At 40.8% G+C, this 17,083-nt stretch overlaps 1 protein-coding gene and 1 long non-coding RNA gene across 2 annotated transcripts; one reads left to right on the top strand and one right to left on the bottom strand.

Annotated features, from left to right (window-relative positions):
- Positions 1-4,184: 4,184 nt before the first annotated feature.
- On the bottom strand, positions 4,185-11,292 carry LOC144583454 (uncharacterized). Its single transcript, XR_013537217.1, has 2 exons — positions 11,066-11,292; positions 4,185-10,840 (listed from the first exon to the last, which is right to left on the bottom strand). It is a non-coding gene; the product is annotated as an uncharacterized LOC144583454 (long non-coding RNA).
- Positions 11,244-12,976, top strand: LOC144583453 (uncharacterized). Its single transcript, XM_078377212.1, has 2 exons — positions 11,244-11,821; positions 12,643-12,976. Exons 1-2 carry the CDS (start codon positions 11,520-11,522, stop codon positions 12,704-12,706), a joined length of 366 nt encoding a protein of 121 aa, XP_078233338.1. The 5' UTR covers positions 11,244-11,519; the 3' UTR covers positions 12,707-12,976.
- Positions 12,977-17,083: the final 4,107 nt, after the last annotated feature.

The raw sequence follows: 17,083 nt of genomic DNA, 5'->3' as shown, positions 1-17,083 counted from the left end.
AATTGTTGTTGTTGTTTTAGGAACTAGAGAATGAACCCCCCAGTTTCTCAGGACCCCAACCTGAGACCTGTCACCCTAGAAGTGTGTACATATGTCAACAAACAAATGCACTCAGTAAGTCCTATTCTGGTCTCAACATACATCAATTGCTATATGTGTGGCCAGATATCTTAAGTTACATCCAACCATTCTGGAGTAAATTCAGTCTTACATTTTATTCAAAAACGTATGCAGCACCTACAACTATTTCATTGTAGAAGCAGAGAACAGAAGGTTCAAGACAAATTCAGTTAATGGAAAGATAGAACGGTAGGATGAAGTAAAAAAGCAATGTAAATAGCATGGAGTATTCAGTGTGGTGTAGTGGATAGAGATGCAGCCTACGACTCAGGAAACCTAGGTTCGATTCCTCACATGGCCATGGAAATTCAGTGGAGGTGAATGGTGGAACTGGTAAAACCCACTCCTTAATTACCTCACTTACCTTGAAAGTCCTATTAGGGTTGCTGTAATTTCTTCTGACTTAATGGCACATAACAACAAAATAGTACAGCCTCCAAACTACAGTTAGAATGGCCTGTAATTTAAAGCAGTCGTGTTTTTAGATTGCTGTTATCTGTTCACTGTAAGTAAATGAAACCTTTTATTCTTTCAATGTCCCAGAGTGAATTGTTGAGACAGTAAGTGCCAGTTGATGAGAAAAAGGGGTGGACTAATCTGGGGAACTTGAAGCTAATTCTGCCCTGTGAATTCTTGCATTTCTGCTGCATCACAGAAGAATTTAACCAATATTCAAAACTCTGCAACGCTTTATTTCTTGGAAATAAATTTCAGAATGTAATAGTATTACTTCCAGGTAAGTATGGCAGAATTGCAATCTTAATCTGTAATGTAAAGTATAATTCTATGGTTTCATATATATACGCTGCACTGCAAAACTCTCTAGTTAGAACTGCTAGGAGTTAAATTAGTTTAACTTTGCCTGCAAGGCTATACACAGATAACTAGGAGTATGTCTCATTGAATTCAGTGGATTCTATGGAACAGATCTTATGTCTATTTCAATATCCACAAGACTACGCAGTTTGCCTGGATTGCTGGATTCCCTTCTGGTCATAATTTGGAATATCATTGCATAGTTCAGTCATGTCTTTCAGTCTTTAACTGAGCATATAAATCATGGAGGTTAATTAAGCACAGTGAAATTCATTTTTTTAAATCTAGACTATATTGGAAAGAGTATAATATAAGCTGGTCAATGCTTTGAATAAAACTCTAAAGCAGCCTGGTATATTAAATATGCTGGCCCTTACACTAACTCTGAAGTAGACAAAATAAAAAAAACACATTTCCATTTAGTGACTGACCTCAATCTCTGAATGAGGACCCCTGCGTGTTGCATTAGCAGGCCGGGCTCCATTACACCACCACACACTCTGCTCAGTCTACTGAAATATTGATTTTTCGGACTGCGCACACACAGTGTAAAATCAATATCCAGTACACATAGCAGAGTGGTTACAGTATAAAGGCCAACTCACTGGCATTGTATAAGGATCCATGGCCAAATATTGGGGTGGGGAGGGCAGGAGTAGAAAAAAAAAGGAAGGGGGTTAAGAAAAAGCAAACCTTAAATGTAAAAGCATAAAGAAAAAAAAGAAAACAGAAAAGGTGAAAATAATCATATGGATAAAGAAGACCAAACTGAAAGGAGTCTATATGAAGACAAAGGGATGGAAGCAAAGAGGAAGAAAGAGGTGAGAAAATCTTTGTCCAAAAATACTGTTAAATATACATGAAAATGTCAAGATGAGGATACATGAGGAAGACTGTGATTTAGACCTACTGTTAAAAGGCTGGTATGATGTGTGTAGGTGTACAAAGTAGCAATTAGTAGATAATTAAGACATCTATGACACTGAAAGACTTCAGAAAGTCAACTCATGCAGATATCCTCAGAAAGTTAAAAGGTAAGTTTAGTTGAGACAAATATTTCTGCCTATGCTTGTGGTTACATTCATGCATTGACAGCCCTGGATTTGGTGTCAAATGCAAATATTAGAAAAATACTGTCTTGTTTATTATTCATTTACTACTTCTTAATTTGTGTAAAATAGTAAGTTTGGCACTCATACCAACCCCATTGTTTAGTCTGTCCTCATTCATCATGAGTCTTTCAGAGGAAAAAAGAAGAAACATCCAGAGCTTGTTGAGATAATCGTCACTTTATTTCTAGCACACATATTTGTATACCTCTTAAATTTATAGTGTGGTGCAAGGAAAACTTGATTGGCTTGGAGGAAGCATGAGATAAATATTATATAAATAATCTTTAGGTATTGTAACATACAGGATTTGATGTACTGTATAGAGAATGTTCAGCAGTATATAGGAAGACATGGTAATGGCAACCAACCTCATAACCTTTTAAACAAGGAACTGAGCAGAAGATATTGTAAATAACTTGTCATTAGAAGCAGGGAGTCCTCAAGGGCAAATTGTATGTCACAGCAGGAGCTTCTCTTCCTTGCAAAATTTGCAAATTCACTGGCTTTGTTATTGGTCTTCATGATTTAAACATGCTATTCCTTCAAAATCTGATCTCACAAACATGAAAGTCTTCCTGAATTGTGTCTTTCCAGCACTAACACGCTTTTACTTCTGATTATGTGTTATTTATAATATCTACTTCTGATCACAAACCAATCACTCGAGGATGGGTTTGTTAATGCCTGTTACAATAATGTGTTGGCTGGATATCTCAGTGGTTTCGGTATCTGGCTGTGGAGCCAGAGGTTGGGAGACCAATTCCCTACTGCGCCTCCTGTGAGTAGAGCCAGCCTGTGGGGCCTTGGGCAAGCTGTATAGTCCCAGGGTGCCCACAGAAGAAGGAAATGGTAAACAATTTTTAGTATTCTCTACCTGAAAAACTCTGAAAATTCTAAACATAATTTAGAATTGACTCAACAACACATGATTATTACAATAGATTTTTGAAAAGAAAAATGAGCAAAACTTCACATACAAAGTTTTGAACAATATTACAGTGGTGCCTCGCATAGCAACAATAATCGGTGCAGCAAAAATCGCTGCAAAGCGATTTCATCGCTATGCGATATTAAAAAGCCCATAGGAATGCATTGAAACCCGTTCAATGCATTCCTATGGGCTTCAGACTCACCTTTAAATGAAAATCTTCCATAGGGCGGCCATTTTCGCTGCCCAGTAAGCGAGGAATCCGTCCCAGAAAACAGCAGGCGGCCATTTTTTTTACCCAGTGGCCATTTTGGAACCGCCGATCAGCTGTTAAAAAATCATTGCTTTGCGATGATCGGTAAGCAAAACAGGGTACCAATCATCGCAAAGCGACTTTTCCCTATTTAAAACATCTCAATGCGATCGCTTTTGCGATCGCAAAATCTTCATCGCTATGCTATTTCTTCGTTAAACGGGGCGCCTGTTAAGCGAGGCACAACTGTATTATTATTGTTTTCTGTTTTATTAAATTGCCTTTGTGCTATTTTTTATTGTTAGCTGCCCAGAGTAGACTTGAGTCTAAATGGGCGGGGTATGTATAAATAAATAAATAAATAAATAAATAAATAAATAAATAAATAAATAAATAAATAAAGGAATAAATAAATAAATAAATAAATAAATAAATAAATAAATAAATAAATAAATAAATAAATAAATAAAGGCAATGCACTAGTGATCAACATCTAAAGCTGGAGAGCATACAGTACGACAAGCGTCCTAGCCATATGTATTTTGTTGTCCGTTGCTGGAATACTAGATCAGCTGCAACACTAATACTCTTAGCTTATTTTAGATGGTTTTTATGGTTCCCCCTTAAGGAAACGGTCACTGCTTACCAGCACAGTAATGTAGGATCAACACTGTGCAAGGAATGTCATTGCACATTACCACCCTGGTGGGACTTCCTGCTCAGACTAAGTTCACCAGGATATAGGCCACATCATTTACTTCGGAATGTGATGAACCAGCCCTGCTCATTCTGCTCATTCTTCTGAATGGGGTTTGTGACTTCTGCATCAGCATCATGCTCCAATGGTATGGAATGACAATCACTACATAGCAGTCAGACCATCATATCCAGAACTGTAGCACCTACTTACCTTGAACACCATGAAGATCTGCAATTTCCTCTGGGCAGGAAACTCCCTCCACAGATGCAGATCACAATTATTCTACTCCTTTCTTGTGTCTATAATTGTTATGGTGAATTTGACACCCAATGCTGAAGCATTTGATGACAACCCTCACTCTACTTGGCCCAGCCCTTTTGCTTTTGCTCATGCTTGTGGAGCTGTAATGCATCCTGCAATTGCTATCCGCATTAGTCAAGATCAAGCAGTATATTTTCTTATACGGGATGCATATGTGAGTGAATGCTCAGTTTTCCATCCTACTAAAATATTGGAAGGTTTCATTCCATTCTGAAAAAGAAAATTCTCTTTGCTTTAACATCAGATGAGAAGTTTTAAAATTTCTGTATCAGATCAGCCTAAACAAATTTGCCTTGGAAGATAGATTTTTAAAATCTCTATTTGGACTACAATCCAGTATTTGAAAAGGGCAAACATTGGATTCAAATAACAGAATTTAGAAGTAACTAGTTAAAAATACTGTAACTAGTTGCTTAGTTAATTCTTTTTGTAGTAACTAAGGCATTACTAACTTACTTGATTGTAAATTAGTAATGGATTATGCATTGTGGCATACCTGTAACATCGTTACTTTTATAGTTGTAGTCTCTCTAATGCTGGAGGGATATCCCATGAGTGAAGTGCTGGCCTGTGCTATGACCATGTTCTGTCATGGCCCAGTAATTAAACTGCAGTACTGCAATCAAGACTCTGCTCATCATCTGTGTCTGATCCCAGCAGATTCAGGTAGCAAATTCAAGGTTCACTCAGCCTTCCATCCTTTCAAGGTCAATCAACTGGGGGGGGGGCAATGTGTAGCCTGCATAATAGTGCCTTAAACTCTATAGGGCAGTACATAAGCAACACACTTTGTTTTTTGCTTTATTTTATGTGTGTTTAAACAACAACAAAGGGGACAAGAGGAGAGCTTGTTTTGTACCACAGGCTTGTATCATCCAGATTTTTTAAAGTATCTGAAGCTATTGAGAGGAAAGTGAAGGCTTACTTTTTAACATCAGTAGCAAAAAAGAAAAAAACTAGAACCACGATGCTGGATTAGAATAAGACTATCTGGCTCATAATTCTGTTTACACAGGACCGGATCAGAACTATACACAGTAAACCAGGTGATTCTGCACTATGGATACTCTACAAACAGTACAATATCAACTTTTTAATTGTTAATTACATCCAACACAGCATATACTCTTTTTTGCCACTCCTACATAGTAATTTAGCATTTTCACTGAGCAATATAGCACAATATCACAATCCCTTCTTGACTAGCCACTGCCAGTTCAGGTCTGATCCATGTATATATGAAGAGATTTTATTATTATTATTATTATTTTTTGCCCAGCATGAATCACTCTATACATGCTTACACTGAATCTCATTTACTGCCCATTCACCTGGCTTGGAAAGATCCTTCTGGAACGCTTCACAATCAGCTTTTATTCTATCACCGTACATCTTTTAGTGTCATCAACTAAATAATTTAGTTAGACTACTCACCCATAACTCTTAATTCATAAACAAGTTAAAAAGCACCTGTCCCAGTACAGCTCCACAAGGAACCCACTTTCTGCATCCTATTCCTTAGCTAGCATTTCAATCCATAAAAGGACTTATTTTCTTTTTCTGTGATGAGTCTGTATTAAAATCATTATGGAAGTCAGAGTAAACAGGTCACTCTGTCCACATTCATTGACATTTTGAAAGAACTCTAAGATGTTAAGACAGGACTTAATCCTTGCAGAAGCCATTTTACTTTCTTTTTCAGCATGACACCTCTATATGCTTGTCCATTTTATCCTTCATAACACTTTCCACCAATTTTGCCAGACTGGACGTGAACGTAATTAATTTGTACTTTCTTGGATTCTCCTTGAAACCTTCTAAACAATTGGGTCTTACATTGGCTATCCTACAGAATTCTGGTATATAAGCTAATCTTGAGGGCAAGTTACATATTTTAGTTAGAAGGCATTCTATTTATAAGTAGTGTGTTTTTGGAGTACCTTGAAACTATAACTAATCACTTTTTAAAATTACTTCTAATCTGATTATTTCCTAAAAGTAGAACAATACAAATCTATAGGTTTCCGATCATTTCATTGCCACCCCTGTAATTTTATTATCATTGTACCTAGGAATGAAAGAGTGATTGGAAGTGTAAGAAATAGCTGAATAGCTAAAACATTGTTTTGACTAATAAACTATTCACTGATAAACTGTTAACTATGGTTAGGTGCCCTGGCAATCTTGGCTATAGGAATACTGTTAGCTGCCATCTGTATTTTATGAATTTCATGCATGCTAGTCTCTTCCAGAGCAAAAGTAAGCCCAAATGCAATCCCTCAGCACTCCTTCACATCTTTTTTTTTTATAAAATAACATTTTAAAATAACGTTCTTTTAAATAAGAAAAGTGGTCTTTTCGGTGTGTGTGGTCCTGATCTTTCTGGGGATGGATGAAAGAGTAGCATGATAAATACAGTAGGAGACCACTGTTGACAACCCATGACAATGGGTGAAGAAAGACTGAAGAGGTGGGATTTTCACTCACCCACCCCTCCTTTGTCCATCTAACAAGCCCATTTAGTTTAAGGGGAAGTGAAACCAACCTGGAGGATATATTAGGGGTCTCCTACCAACTCTCCTCAGACCAAATAAGCTACCTGGATGAGTAGTGAAATAGTCCAGTTGCCATGATTTATCTTCCAGGTAACCTCACCTGGATGACTGAGAAACTTAATGATGTGCATGTACAGCTCCCAGATGTCTGAAGGTTGCTCATTTTCTTCTAGAACCATACAGCATGATTCTCTTTTCACAGTACTTTTTATACGCCTTTAATTGGGAAGGGTCTGACTATTTTTTCCTTTATGCTGGTGGCTGTGCCTTCATTGGAGCTATTTGAAAGGAAAAGGCTCAGGTATGCCGATGAGATAGAAGTAGTCACGCATACCAAAAGAAACCAAAGAAGTAAGAAGGTAGAGCTGTGACAACTCTAAGCCCAATTTTGTATTCGCATGCCAGCTCTTAAGCCGGTTCGAAAGTGAATGCGCGGACCGGCAACTTCTGTGGTCCCAAATCAACCAACTTTTATTGCTTTATTAAGGGCCTTTGCTGAAGTGAGGGAGCAATGCATATTTATGAGCCAAACAATCTTAGATAACTTTTGTGAAAAAAATTCCTGACTGGCTACTAGAATCCTTAACCATGACAAGCTCTTTGACAACAGTAGAGGCTCGTGACGCAGTGGTTAAACCGCTGTACTGCAGCCAAAACTGTGCTCACAACCTGGGGTTCAATCCCAGGTAGCTGGCTCAAGGTTGACTCAGTCTTCTATCCTTCCGAGGTTGGTAAAATGAGTACCCAGCTCGCTGGGGGGGCAATGTGTAGCCTGCATAACTAACTTGTAAACCGCCCTGAGAGTGCTTGAAGCACTATGGGGCAGTATATAAGCAGCACACTTTGTTTTGCATGTCTCAGAAGCTGGCAGAAGTATGTGTGATCATGCAAGTCAACTTAGACCCTGCCAACTGTTAATATATCTTACCTTGTATTCATTGTTTTGTTACTGGTATGTGCACTAGTCAGCACAAGAACTGGGTGTAGGCCTACATTTATCAAGGTTCCTCTTGTGTGGAATGCCATCTCCTAGCTATTTTAGGTTTCCAGGAATTGCTACACTCTTAAAAGCACATACTTGTGCTTCCTTTTTCTCAACAATAATTTGTAATGCAAAATGTAGTATAGCACACCCCCATCTTCATTTTGTGCCTACACATTATACGATCAACAGACTAATGGGCTGTGGCAATTAGTTTGATAAAAATCAGATTTAGGCCACTCATATCTTGCTTTCAGCATTGTTTTCTGTATATCTACATAATTTCTTAAAGGATGATAGATTATCTAATCTTGCAACTATTTAGGCCAGGGAAAGATAACTGCAGCCTCCAGATGTTGGAGTGTATGTCCCATTAGCTCTAGCTAGCCAAAGCTGAGGTATGATGGTGTTTTTAATCCAACTGGAGGGCCATGGTTACCTACCATGGATTATTTAAATGAACTAAAGTATTTAGAATTCAGTGAAGTTACTTGCATTAACTTGTTTTTTTAATCCTATACGTGAATAACACCAGCTGACAGTTCTAAATTTTGTTGAAATTTCTGCTATGGTGATGGAACTTGGGATATGCCACCAGCATGACATATACACTGGTGATGCACTGTACCAGTGAAGATACATAACCAGAAGGGCCAGAACTGGGTAGAGTTTTATTTGAGATGTGGGCAGAGCAAGGAAAGGTTTGCAAGCTGTTATCTTCCAGATCTTCACCAATGATGCATTGTTTCTCATCACTATGAGGAGGATTTCTATATTTTTCCCCTGCAACCTATGTTTGAGTTTATGGGGGGTGTTGAACATGTTTATGAGCAATATGGTGATAAAAGCCAGATTACTTATAAACATGTTTGAACCTGCTTATCGGTTTGAATGTAAATTGCAAAAAAATGTGAATGTCATAGAAACCCTCCTACTACTCATCACCAAAATTCCTTCTGACCCTGGTAAAAGGTATTTCCCATATATTAATGTCAAAGAGAGAAGAGGGGATTAAAAGGCAGAAAAAACACAGGATGTAATCCACATTTATAATGTAACTCCACACACCAGCAGCAGATAAATCCCACAAAAGAAAGTCATACATCAGATTAATGGGCAAGTGGTTGTATTTCTCTGATGTGCACAGTTGAGTTTGGAAGAATTTTAGTACTGAGTAGGGCAATTTCTATGACACTTCACATTTCGTCTGCAACCTACATTTGAACCCATAAACAAATTCAAACATGTTTATGAGTAACCTGGCCTTTCTCACCAGATTACTCATAAACATTTTCAATCCCACCTGTAAACTCAAACATAGGTTTCAGAAAAAAAAAATACCATACAAACCCTCCCCCTAGTGATGAGAAACAATAACACTTTGCCTGAATGCCAATGGCTCTCTTCCTAGCACCCAAACAGGCATGCCACCTTGAAAATTCAGGCACAAATACCCCAAAGTTAAATGTAGACTTTATCTAGAGGGGCGGCGTATAAGACTAAATAAAGTAAAGTAAAATGTATTCTTGAAGGCTTTCACGGCTGGGATCTGATGGTTGTTGTGGGTTTTTCGGGTTCTTTGGCCATGTTCTGAAGGTTGTTCTTCCTGATGTTTCACCAGTCTCTGTGGCCGGCATCTTCAGAGGACTAGAGTAGGAACTATTGCTGTTTGTTGGATAGTTGAGTATTTATAGCTGTGGGAACAGCTTTTGTCTTTTTTCAGGAGAGAGGGTGATCAGTGTGTTTTTTGTTGTGATAAGAGGGGAGAGATTATCCCTTACAGTGGACCCTCTACTTAAGGAATTAATCCATATTGGAACGGTGGCTGCAAGTCGAAAAGTCTGTAGGTCAAATCTCCATTGACCTACAATGCATTGAAAATCGATTAATCCCATAACTGGCAGTTTTTATTCTATTTTTGTTCCATTTTGGTTTTTTTCTGGTCTGTAGGTCGATTCTCCGGCTGCAAGTCGAATCTAAATTTTGTGGCCCGAGAAGTCTGTAACTCGAAAAGTCTGTAAGTCGAGGGTCCACTGTACTGTGATTGATGGGTGTTAGCTGGCTTTTTTGTGCAATGATCCCTGGTCCTTGTGGCTGGGTAGAGTTCATTGACCTTTTTTACACACTGTATTTTTCAATATTGGAAGCCAGGCTGTGTTTAGCTTTAGGCCTTCTTCCTTTTTGTTGAAATTCTGTTCATGTTTATGGATTTCAATGGCTTCCCTGTGCAGTCTGACATAATGATAGCTGGTGTTGTCCAGTACTACAGTATTTTGAAATACAGTATTTTGAAACGTCAGGAAGAACAACTTTCAGAACACGGCCAAAGAATCCAAAAAACCCACAACCCGCCCCCCCAAAGTTAACTTGCTCCAACGACTTGGGGTGTCAGGGCAGGGCACTTCATACAACCAAGGAAACACATGCTGAATACTCTCAGCAGAAATTGTGTGTTGTCAGTGTTATGTTGTGTGGGCTCTTTCCTTCCCTTTGTATGTTGTACTACAATGTCCTTTTCATGTTGCGTGTACCAAGTCGTGTCCTGGGGCTGTTCTCAGAAATATGTGTTCTTCAGTTCCTTTTGAGGAAAGGTCGCCTGTGTGAAGTGCCACCAGCACCATCCCTAATTGCTTTGATTGAATTTCTGCGGACACCAACAGACACCTGCCATTTTTACTTATTAACTGGCTACATTTTCCTGGAGTGCAGGTTCTCTACACATGCTCAGATGCACTCCTTTTTTAAATAAGAACTTCACGTAGTCCAAGAGAGAACACAAGGCAACCCCAAATAAAGGACACTGAAATGGCGCCTCGGCATAATCCCACGAGAATACCCCAACTCCGTTCTTTGGGGCTTTAGGAAAGATCTGCCTCCCACGGCTGCTCATAAATGTCTTTGGAATAGATCACGCCGCCCAAATGGTGTCCGAGGGCAGCAGTTCTTCCATCGCCTCCTCAGCTCTGCCCCACCTGCTCCAACTCGCCGCCGCCGCTGCTGCTGCTTCTGGTCTTCCTCTGCGTTATGTGCGTGCGTCACTCGCCTCAGCCGCCCTATGTGTTTTAATACACCACACCGCCCCACCCCATCTTTGATTGGGATCTTCTGCTTACCTTTGGGTCACGCACCCCTTCTCTCTCCCCCCCCCAACCACCTTCCCTTCGACCCTTCGTGCTCTGCCTGCCCCGCCGACCCCTCCTCCCTTGGCGAGGCGAGGCAAAAAAAAATGGGCGCGGGGCAGGCGCCGCAGCTCCTCCACGGAACCCATCTCCACCCACCTCGCCCGTTTCCTCCAAGGTGTTCCCTCTACACCTCCACCTTTTCCTTCCTTGGCCCAGGGTGGGCGTGGCCCTGCCTCCTTGCTACGGCCGCCTTCCCACCTCCCTTCGTCCCTCCTTCTCCACCCCCACCCCACCCCCGCGCTTTCTCCTTTCGCCGCTCCCTGGGTGAGAGCGAGTGAAGGCGCGGAGGGGGGGAAGCGTGTGGACACACACAGAGAAAGAGAGAGAGAGAGAGAGAGACTCCTTGGCGCGGACTAGCGACAGCAGCCGTGACCTCCGACCCCGCCCTCCGCCAGCCAATAAGAGCGCAGCTCGTCTCCGAACCCAAAATTTCCACGTCGGCAAAAGTCAAGATGGAGCGGGGCTCGCGGGAGCCGGCGGCGCGCGCGAGAGAGAGGGCAGAGCAACGGAGAGCCGAGCGAACCCAGTCCAATCCAACCCAGCCTGGCTGATGCGGGTGAGGGTGGCGGCGGCGGCGGATCCGGCTGCTGACGCTGACGCCCAAGCAGCGGCAAGACTGGAAATAGTGGTCGGCGTTGCAGCAGCTGTGGAGTGGGAAGAGGAGGAGGAGGAGGCGGCAGCAGCAGCAGCCACGGGAGCCGCCGCCGCCGCCAGGAGCTCCAGCTGCACTGCCGCGGGGCGGTGCACCAGCCCCTTCCAGCTCTCCGGCTGCTGCGGAGACGCCCGGCCCTTCCGTTCCTTGTCTCCCTCCGCTGCAGCTGAAGGAGGAACCTGTTGCGTTGGGAGTTCCAGGTGGGAAGGGAGTGAGGTGTGTGTATGTATGCATGGGGGGGGGGGCCGCGGCGAGACTGCTTTTCTTTTTCGCCTCTTCCTCCGGTGCATGACAGGGCTCGTCCCTCTCTTGCATGAGCAGGGTTCGGCATGCAGCCCTCCTGCCGCCGCCCTCCCCCGTGTATACTTGCGAGATGGGGGGGGGGAGGTTGTATTAGGTAGGCTCCTGCATGCACGAGGGATCGGGTCCTGTCATGCACGCGGGGCTCGGTGTGTGGAAAGAGGCGGGTGGGCTTGCGTTCCGTGACAAAGCTGCAAATCTGACATGCGGCAGTTTGTTGCCAGACCTGGTGGGGAGGAGAGAGCGAGCTTTTGTTCCTATATGTACCAATAGTGAATGTAGTTTCTTTGCATGGTGTGTAGACGTGGCCTTTTGTGATCTCCCATAGTAATGTTGTTACATCCTTGAATCAAAGCTTGTACATGGGGGATAGGACTTGCCTTGTCACCTTTTTGAACTGCTGAGTTGTGGGGTGGGGGAGGTGGAAAACAAGCTGTCAGCAAGGATTGAGATTTTAGAAATAACCTACACCTCCTTTCATCCCTTGTGGCAGTAAAGTGCAAAGAACCTGAGGATAGGCCGGTGTGGTAAAGAAAGGTTTCATTCCCTAGTGTGAAGGCCAGCTGTTTGGCATTCAGACGTGCTGTGAAGAACATGCCTGAGAGCAAGGGCCTTGTTAAACTTTGTGCCCTCGCCGAAGTTATCCAACTGCATAAATGGTTTTCTTGTTGTCTTAACAGCATTTCTTCTTTTTTAATTTTTTGCTTTGTTTTGGTCTTAGTGGGCAAGAAAAAGATGGCACACCGTTGGTGAAGTTCCTTTTAGTGGCGGAAATGAAGATTTAGTTTCTGGAAGCAAAGTTCTGTGACACTTGGACTCTGATTATGATAGAAGTCAGTGCACTACAGAACTTTGTCTCCAGGGGCTGCAGCAGCCAAGGAGTTAATATAGCACTCCTGAAACTCAGGTGGACACGTCACTGCAGTTGCTTCCAACAGGGTAAGATGGGAGGGTTCAAAGCAGAGGGGATGGAAGAGGTGGCACAACTCCAGTGGTTATGCAAAAAGCACCTAACTGTATGCCTGTGTTTAAATAAAGCCTTTGATCTCTAGAAACTTGTGGCCTCCTAGTTTCTGATAGGAAACATCTGAGCATGATTTCACTGTGCTGTTTTGCTGAAAGCTTGCATGAGGAAAATAGATGCAATACTGAAAATGACTCTGGCTGTTAGTAGTTGTCACACCACATATTGTGGCGGTCTGTAAAATGTTCCACTTCAGCCAGACATCAAATGGCTGGTTAAATATACACACAGTATTTGAACTGTTGTGTTCATGAGCAAAGTAGTGTGAAACTGTTTCGTGGAGTTCTGCAGTCTCACTAAGTCTACCCATTTACTTGGAAAGGAATCCCGTTGAACTTGATGGACAGCCTTAAGTAGAAGGGTGTACGATCATACCCCAAGCTCTGTATGTTTGCTGTTTCTCTTGATTTCTTAACTAGTAACAGGTAATTGCTGCTTCAAACTGAACTGCTCCTTTTTAACCCCCCCAATAAAAGATTTACTTGAATTCATATTTAATAACACATGGATACAATGTTCAATATCTGAACATTAAAGTAAATAATTGTCTTAGCTGAGTTGGGGAAAGAGAAGCAGTGTTAACTGTGTTAGAAAATGTTACTGGCCCTTCCACACTTGTGGGGATTGCTGCAATAACCCACATACCAGCTTTGATGTCTGTTGAATAATACTACTGTATATTGACACCTCACTTACTAGAATAGATCTTGTTGGCTGTGAAAGCAAAAGGAGTTTTCAAAGTTGACCAGTGTCTGTATCAGGCTAACATAATCTTTATAATCTAGAGATATAGTTCATCAATTGTTGATTTTCAAGGATAGGTTACCTTCCATTTTATTAAGAACATAGCTGATGCGTTTGGAGTGCATCCGCATTTTTGCAGATAAACATAAATGTGATAGTACATTTGACTCCTTGGCAGAAAGGTCTTTTATAACTTCAGTGTAACAGTAAAACCTAGGATTGTAATTTTGAGAGGAATCCTTAATATCACTTTCCCCATATATACACCACCACACCAAATATAAATGTACAGTGGACCCTCTACTTACGGAATTAATCCGTATTGGAACGGTGGCTGCAGGTCGAGTCTCCATTGACCTACAATGCATTGAAAACTGATTAATCCATAACTGGACGTTTTTGTTCCGTTTTTGTTCCATTTTGCCTTTTTTTCTGGTCTGTAAGTCGATTCTCCGGCTGCAAGTCGAATCTAAATTTTGGGGCCAGAGAAGTCTGTAACTCGAAAAGTCTGTAAGTTGAGCCGTCTGTAAGTCGAGGGTCCACTGTATTAAGATCTTTCAGTATCTGAACATTAAAGTAGTCATATTAGCTGAACTGGGGGAAGAAAAACAGTGTTAGATATGTTAGAAAAATGTTACTGGCCCTTCCACGTTTGTGGGGCACTGCTGCACTAAACTGCATGCCAACTTTGGTGGAAGGGAATATTATACAGCATAATTGCTGCTGAATATATCCAAGACCTCTTCTAATGTTCATGATTTTTTAAAAAATAACAATATGGCTTAAATCTATTTTTGTGTATTTTGAAAGATGGGCCACGAGTAAACACTAATTATGATTAAGATCAGACTTCTTTTTGTCTAACATCTGTTTCAAGCTCTTTGGAGTCTTAGATCTGGACCCATTTTAATTCCTGCAGAAATAGTCTTGGCAGTAGTAAGTATGAATATTTACATTTGACACAAGAATTCGGTGCGGTTAAACCCTATTTTGGTGCATTTTTAATACCACATAAACATAAAATTTACTTTTGAGAATTACATTGTGTGAGCAAAATTGAAATTAAGGCATGAATCTTCTGTATTAAAAATGATTTGTGTTATAGAAAAGTTCTTCCAGTTTCACTACATTTGTTGAATATTTAAGGGCATGTTTTACATATTCTAACCTGCATCTTTACAAAACGTTCTTCACTGAAATCTACTGAACTTGTACTCTGACAGAAGAGGATTGAGGAGTGCAGTTTATATCAGCCGAGCAAAACATTTTCCAGACACTGATCAACTATGCAAACATAGTTTGGCCTTGTTCTAGTGCAGCAGTTGGTAGAATACATGTAATTCATCTGCTGCTTTCCCACAGTGTGTTTACCTTAGCAGGTCATGTGGTACATATGCCTGATTTAGAAATCTACTTAAAAGAGCATTTTGATTAAAATGTTAATGGCAGGAAACTGATCTGGAGGCAAACCCTGTAATCTTAAAATTTAATTTGAAATTTGGTTAGATAGCTTAAGGAATAATGCCTGTTATGAAGAACTTGATTAACTTGTCAATTTGGTCTTCATTATCAATCAAACATAATTGTTTTGGAAAATCATAAGCTGAACATTGTTTTAAATAGCAAAATCTGAACTTAATATGTATTTAGAAAGTAAAGTGTTTCCTGTGCCTATTATTTTTAATCAACACCTGTTGCTCAGTTCTAGGTCATTTAGCTAACTTCACTTTATCCCCCCCCCCTTGTTTAGATAGTTAAGTTTGTTATATGGTGTCAGTTTGACTTATAGTGACCCTAAGAGGGCTTTCAAGGTAAGAGATATTTAAGGAGTGGTTTCACCAGTTCCATTCCCCCAGTGAGTTTCCATGGCCAAGTGAGGTTTTGAACCTTTGGCTCCAGAGTCATAGTCCCTCACTATCCACTACACAACTATGGGTACTCTAGTTAATTCATGTCATTACTACTATTTTACTCTTCAGCTTTCCATGAACTTTAAAACAATTTAGATCCAACATTTCAGTAGGACTTAATTCATGCAGATAGACAAGTGTGGCAGCCATTACCAAGAGTGAACCCAATAAAATGCAATAATGGTGTTCTCAGATATTGAAAGTATCTGGCATTCCTCCTGTCACCTTTACAATTACAGTGGGATCTCTAGTTAAGAACGTCCCTACTTAAGAACAATCCAACTTAAGAACAGCTCCATTTGCTAAATTTTGCTTCTACTTGAGAACAGAAATCCAAGATAAGAACAGAAAAAAAAACCTTTCCTGCTCTTTTTTTAACCTTAGGTCATCTTAGGTTAAAAAAAAAATTCTCCCCCTAGTGGTAGAGTACGTATTAACCAGCTTTGCATTAGTTCCTATGGGAACTAATGCTTCAATGTACGAACGCACCTCTACATAACAAAAAAACAGCCAGAACGGATTAATTGGTTTTCAGTCCATTCCTATGGGAAACTTTGCTTCAACTTAAGAACGTTTCAACTTAAGAACACCATTCCAAAACGGATTAAGTTCTTAAGTAGAGGTTCCACTGTAGTTTCTATGGACGGAAAAGAGCAGATACGGATTAAATGGTTTTCAGTGCATTCCTATGGGAAATGCAGATTCAACATAAGAACTTTTCAACTTGAGAACCACCTTCCAATACGGATTAAGTTCTTAAGTAGAGACCCCACTTCTAATAATTGTATCTTGTCATGTTGATTCTAACTTATGGTGACCTTCTCCAGGATTTTCCATGTAGTGGTTTACTGTTCCCATCTGGGGTTATCCTGGGACTGCAGCATGCCCATGCCTTCATAGGCCGGCTCTTCTCCCAGGAGACACAGTGGGGAATCAAACTCCCGACCTCTGGCTCTATAGCCATATGTCTGGACCACTGGGCTATCCAGCCAGCTCTGTTGCCTTTTATAGTAACTCTGTAGGTTTACATTGTTCTCATATTGGAGATGTGAAAGTGAAACGCTTGCCCATAGCTACTGGTAAGTGCTTGGTACCAATACATATAATCAGAGGCAATACTTGTATCTCTGCTCTTTCCCCCTACAAACATAAATACTTAATTTTCTGTGGGAAAATGAGGGGAAAGCAAAAAAATTATTTTTATGCAAAAGGATATATGAACTTGAGTTTTATATTGATGCTGCTCCAAATTTTAGAGTTAAAGTTATACTAAATGGTAACTCACTTTTATTATTTCTCAGCCTACCTATTGTGCATCTGGCTCTGGTTTGTAGATCTTTGGGTTCTCATAAAAGAATAAATGAGATCTCAGAATTCTACTGTCTGCTTCACCTCTTGTGTAAAACACCTAGTAATATTTGGGGCTATTACTACCTGCAAGAAAGCATTGCCAATAAAAAAAAGCAAACTTCTTGGAGAGCCAC

Source organism: Pogona vitticeps, chromosome 6, assembly GCF_051106095.1.
Source record: "Pogona vitticeps strain Pit_001003342236 chromosome 6, PviZW2.1, whole genome shotgun sequence".
Classification (NCBI taxonomy): Eukaryota; Metazoa; Chordata; class Lepidosauria; order Squamata; family Agamidae; genus Pogona; species Pogona vitticeps.
Note: the sequence above shows the minus strand (reverse complement) of the source record. Positions and strands in the feature narration are given on the sequence as shown.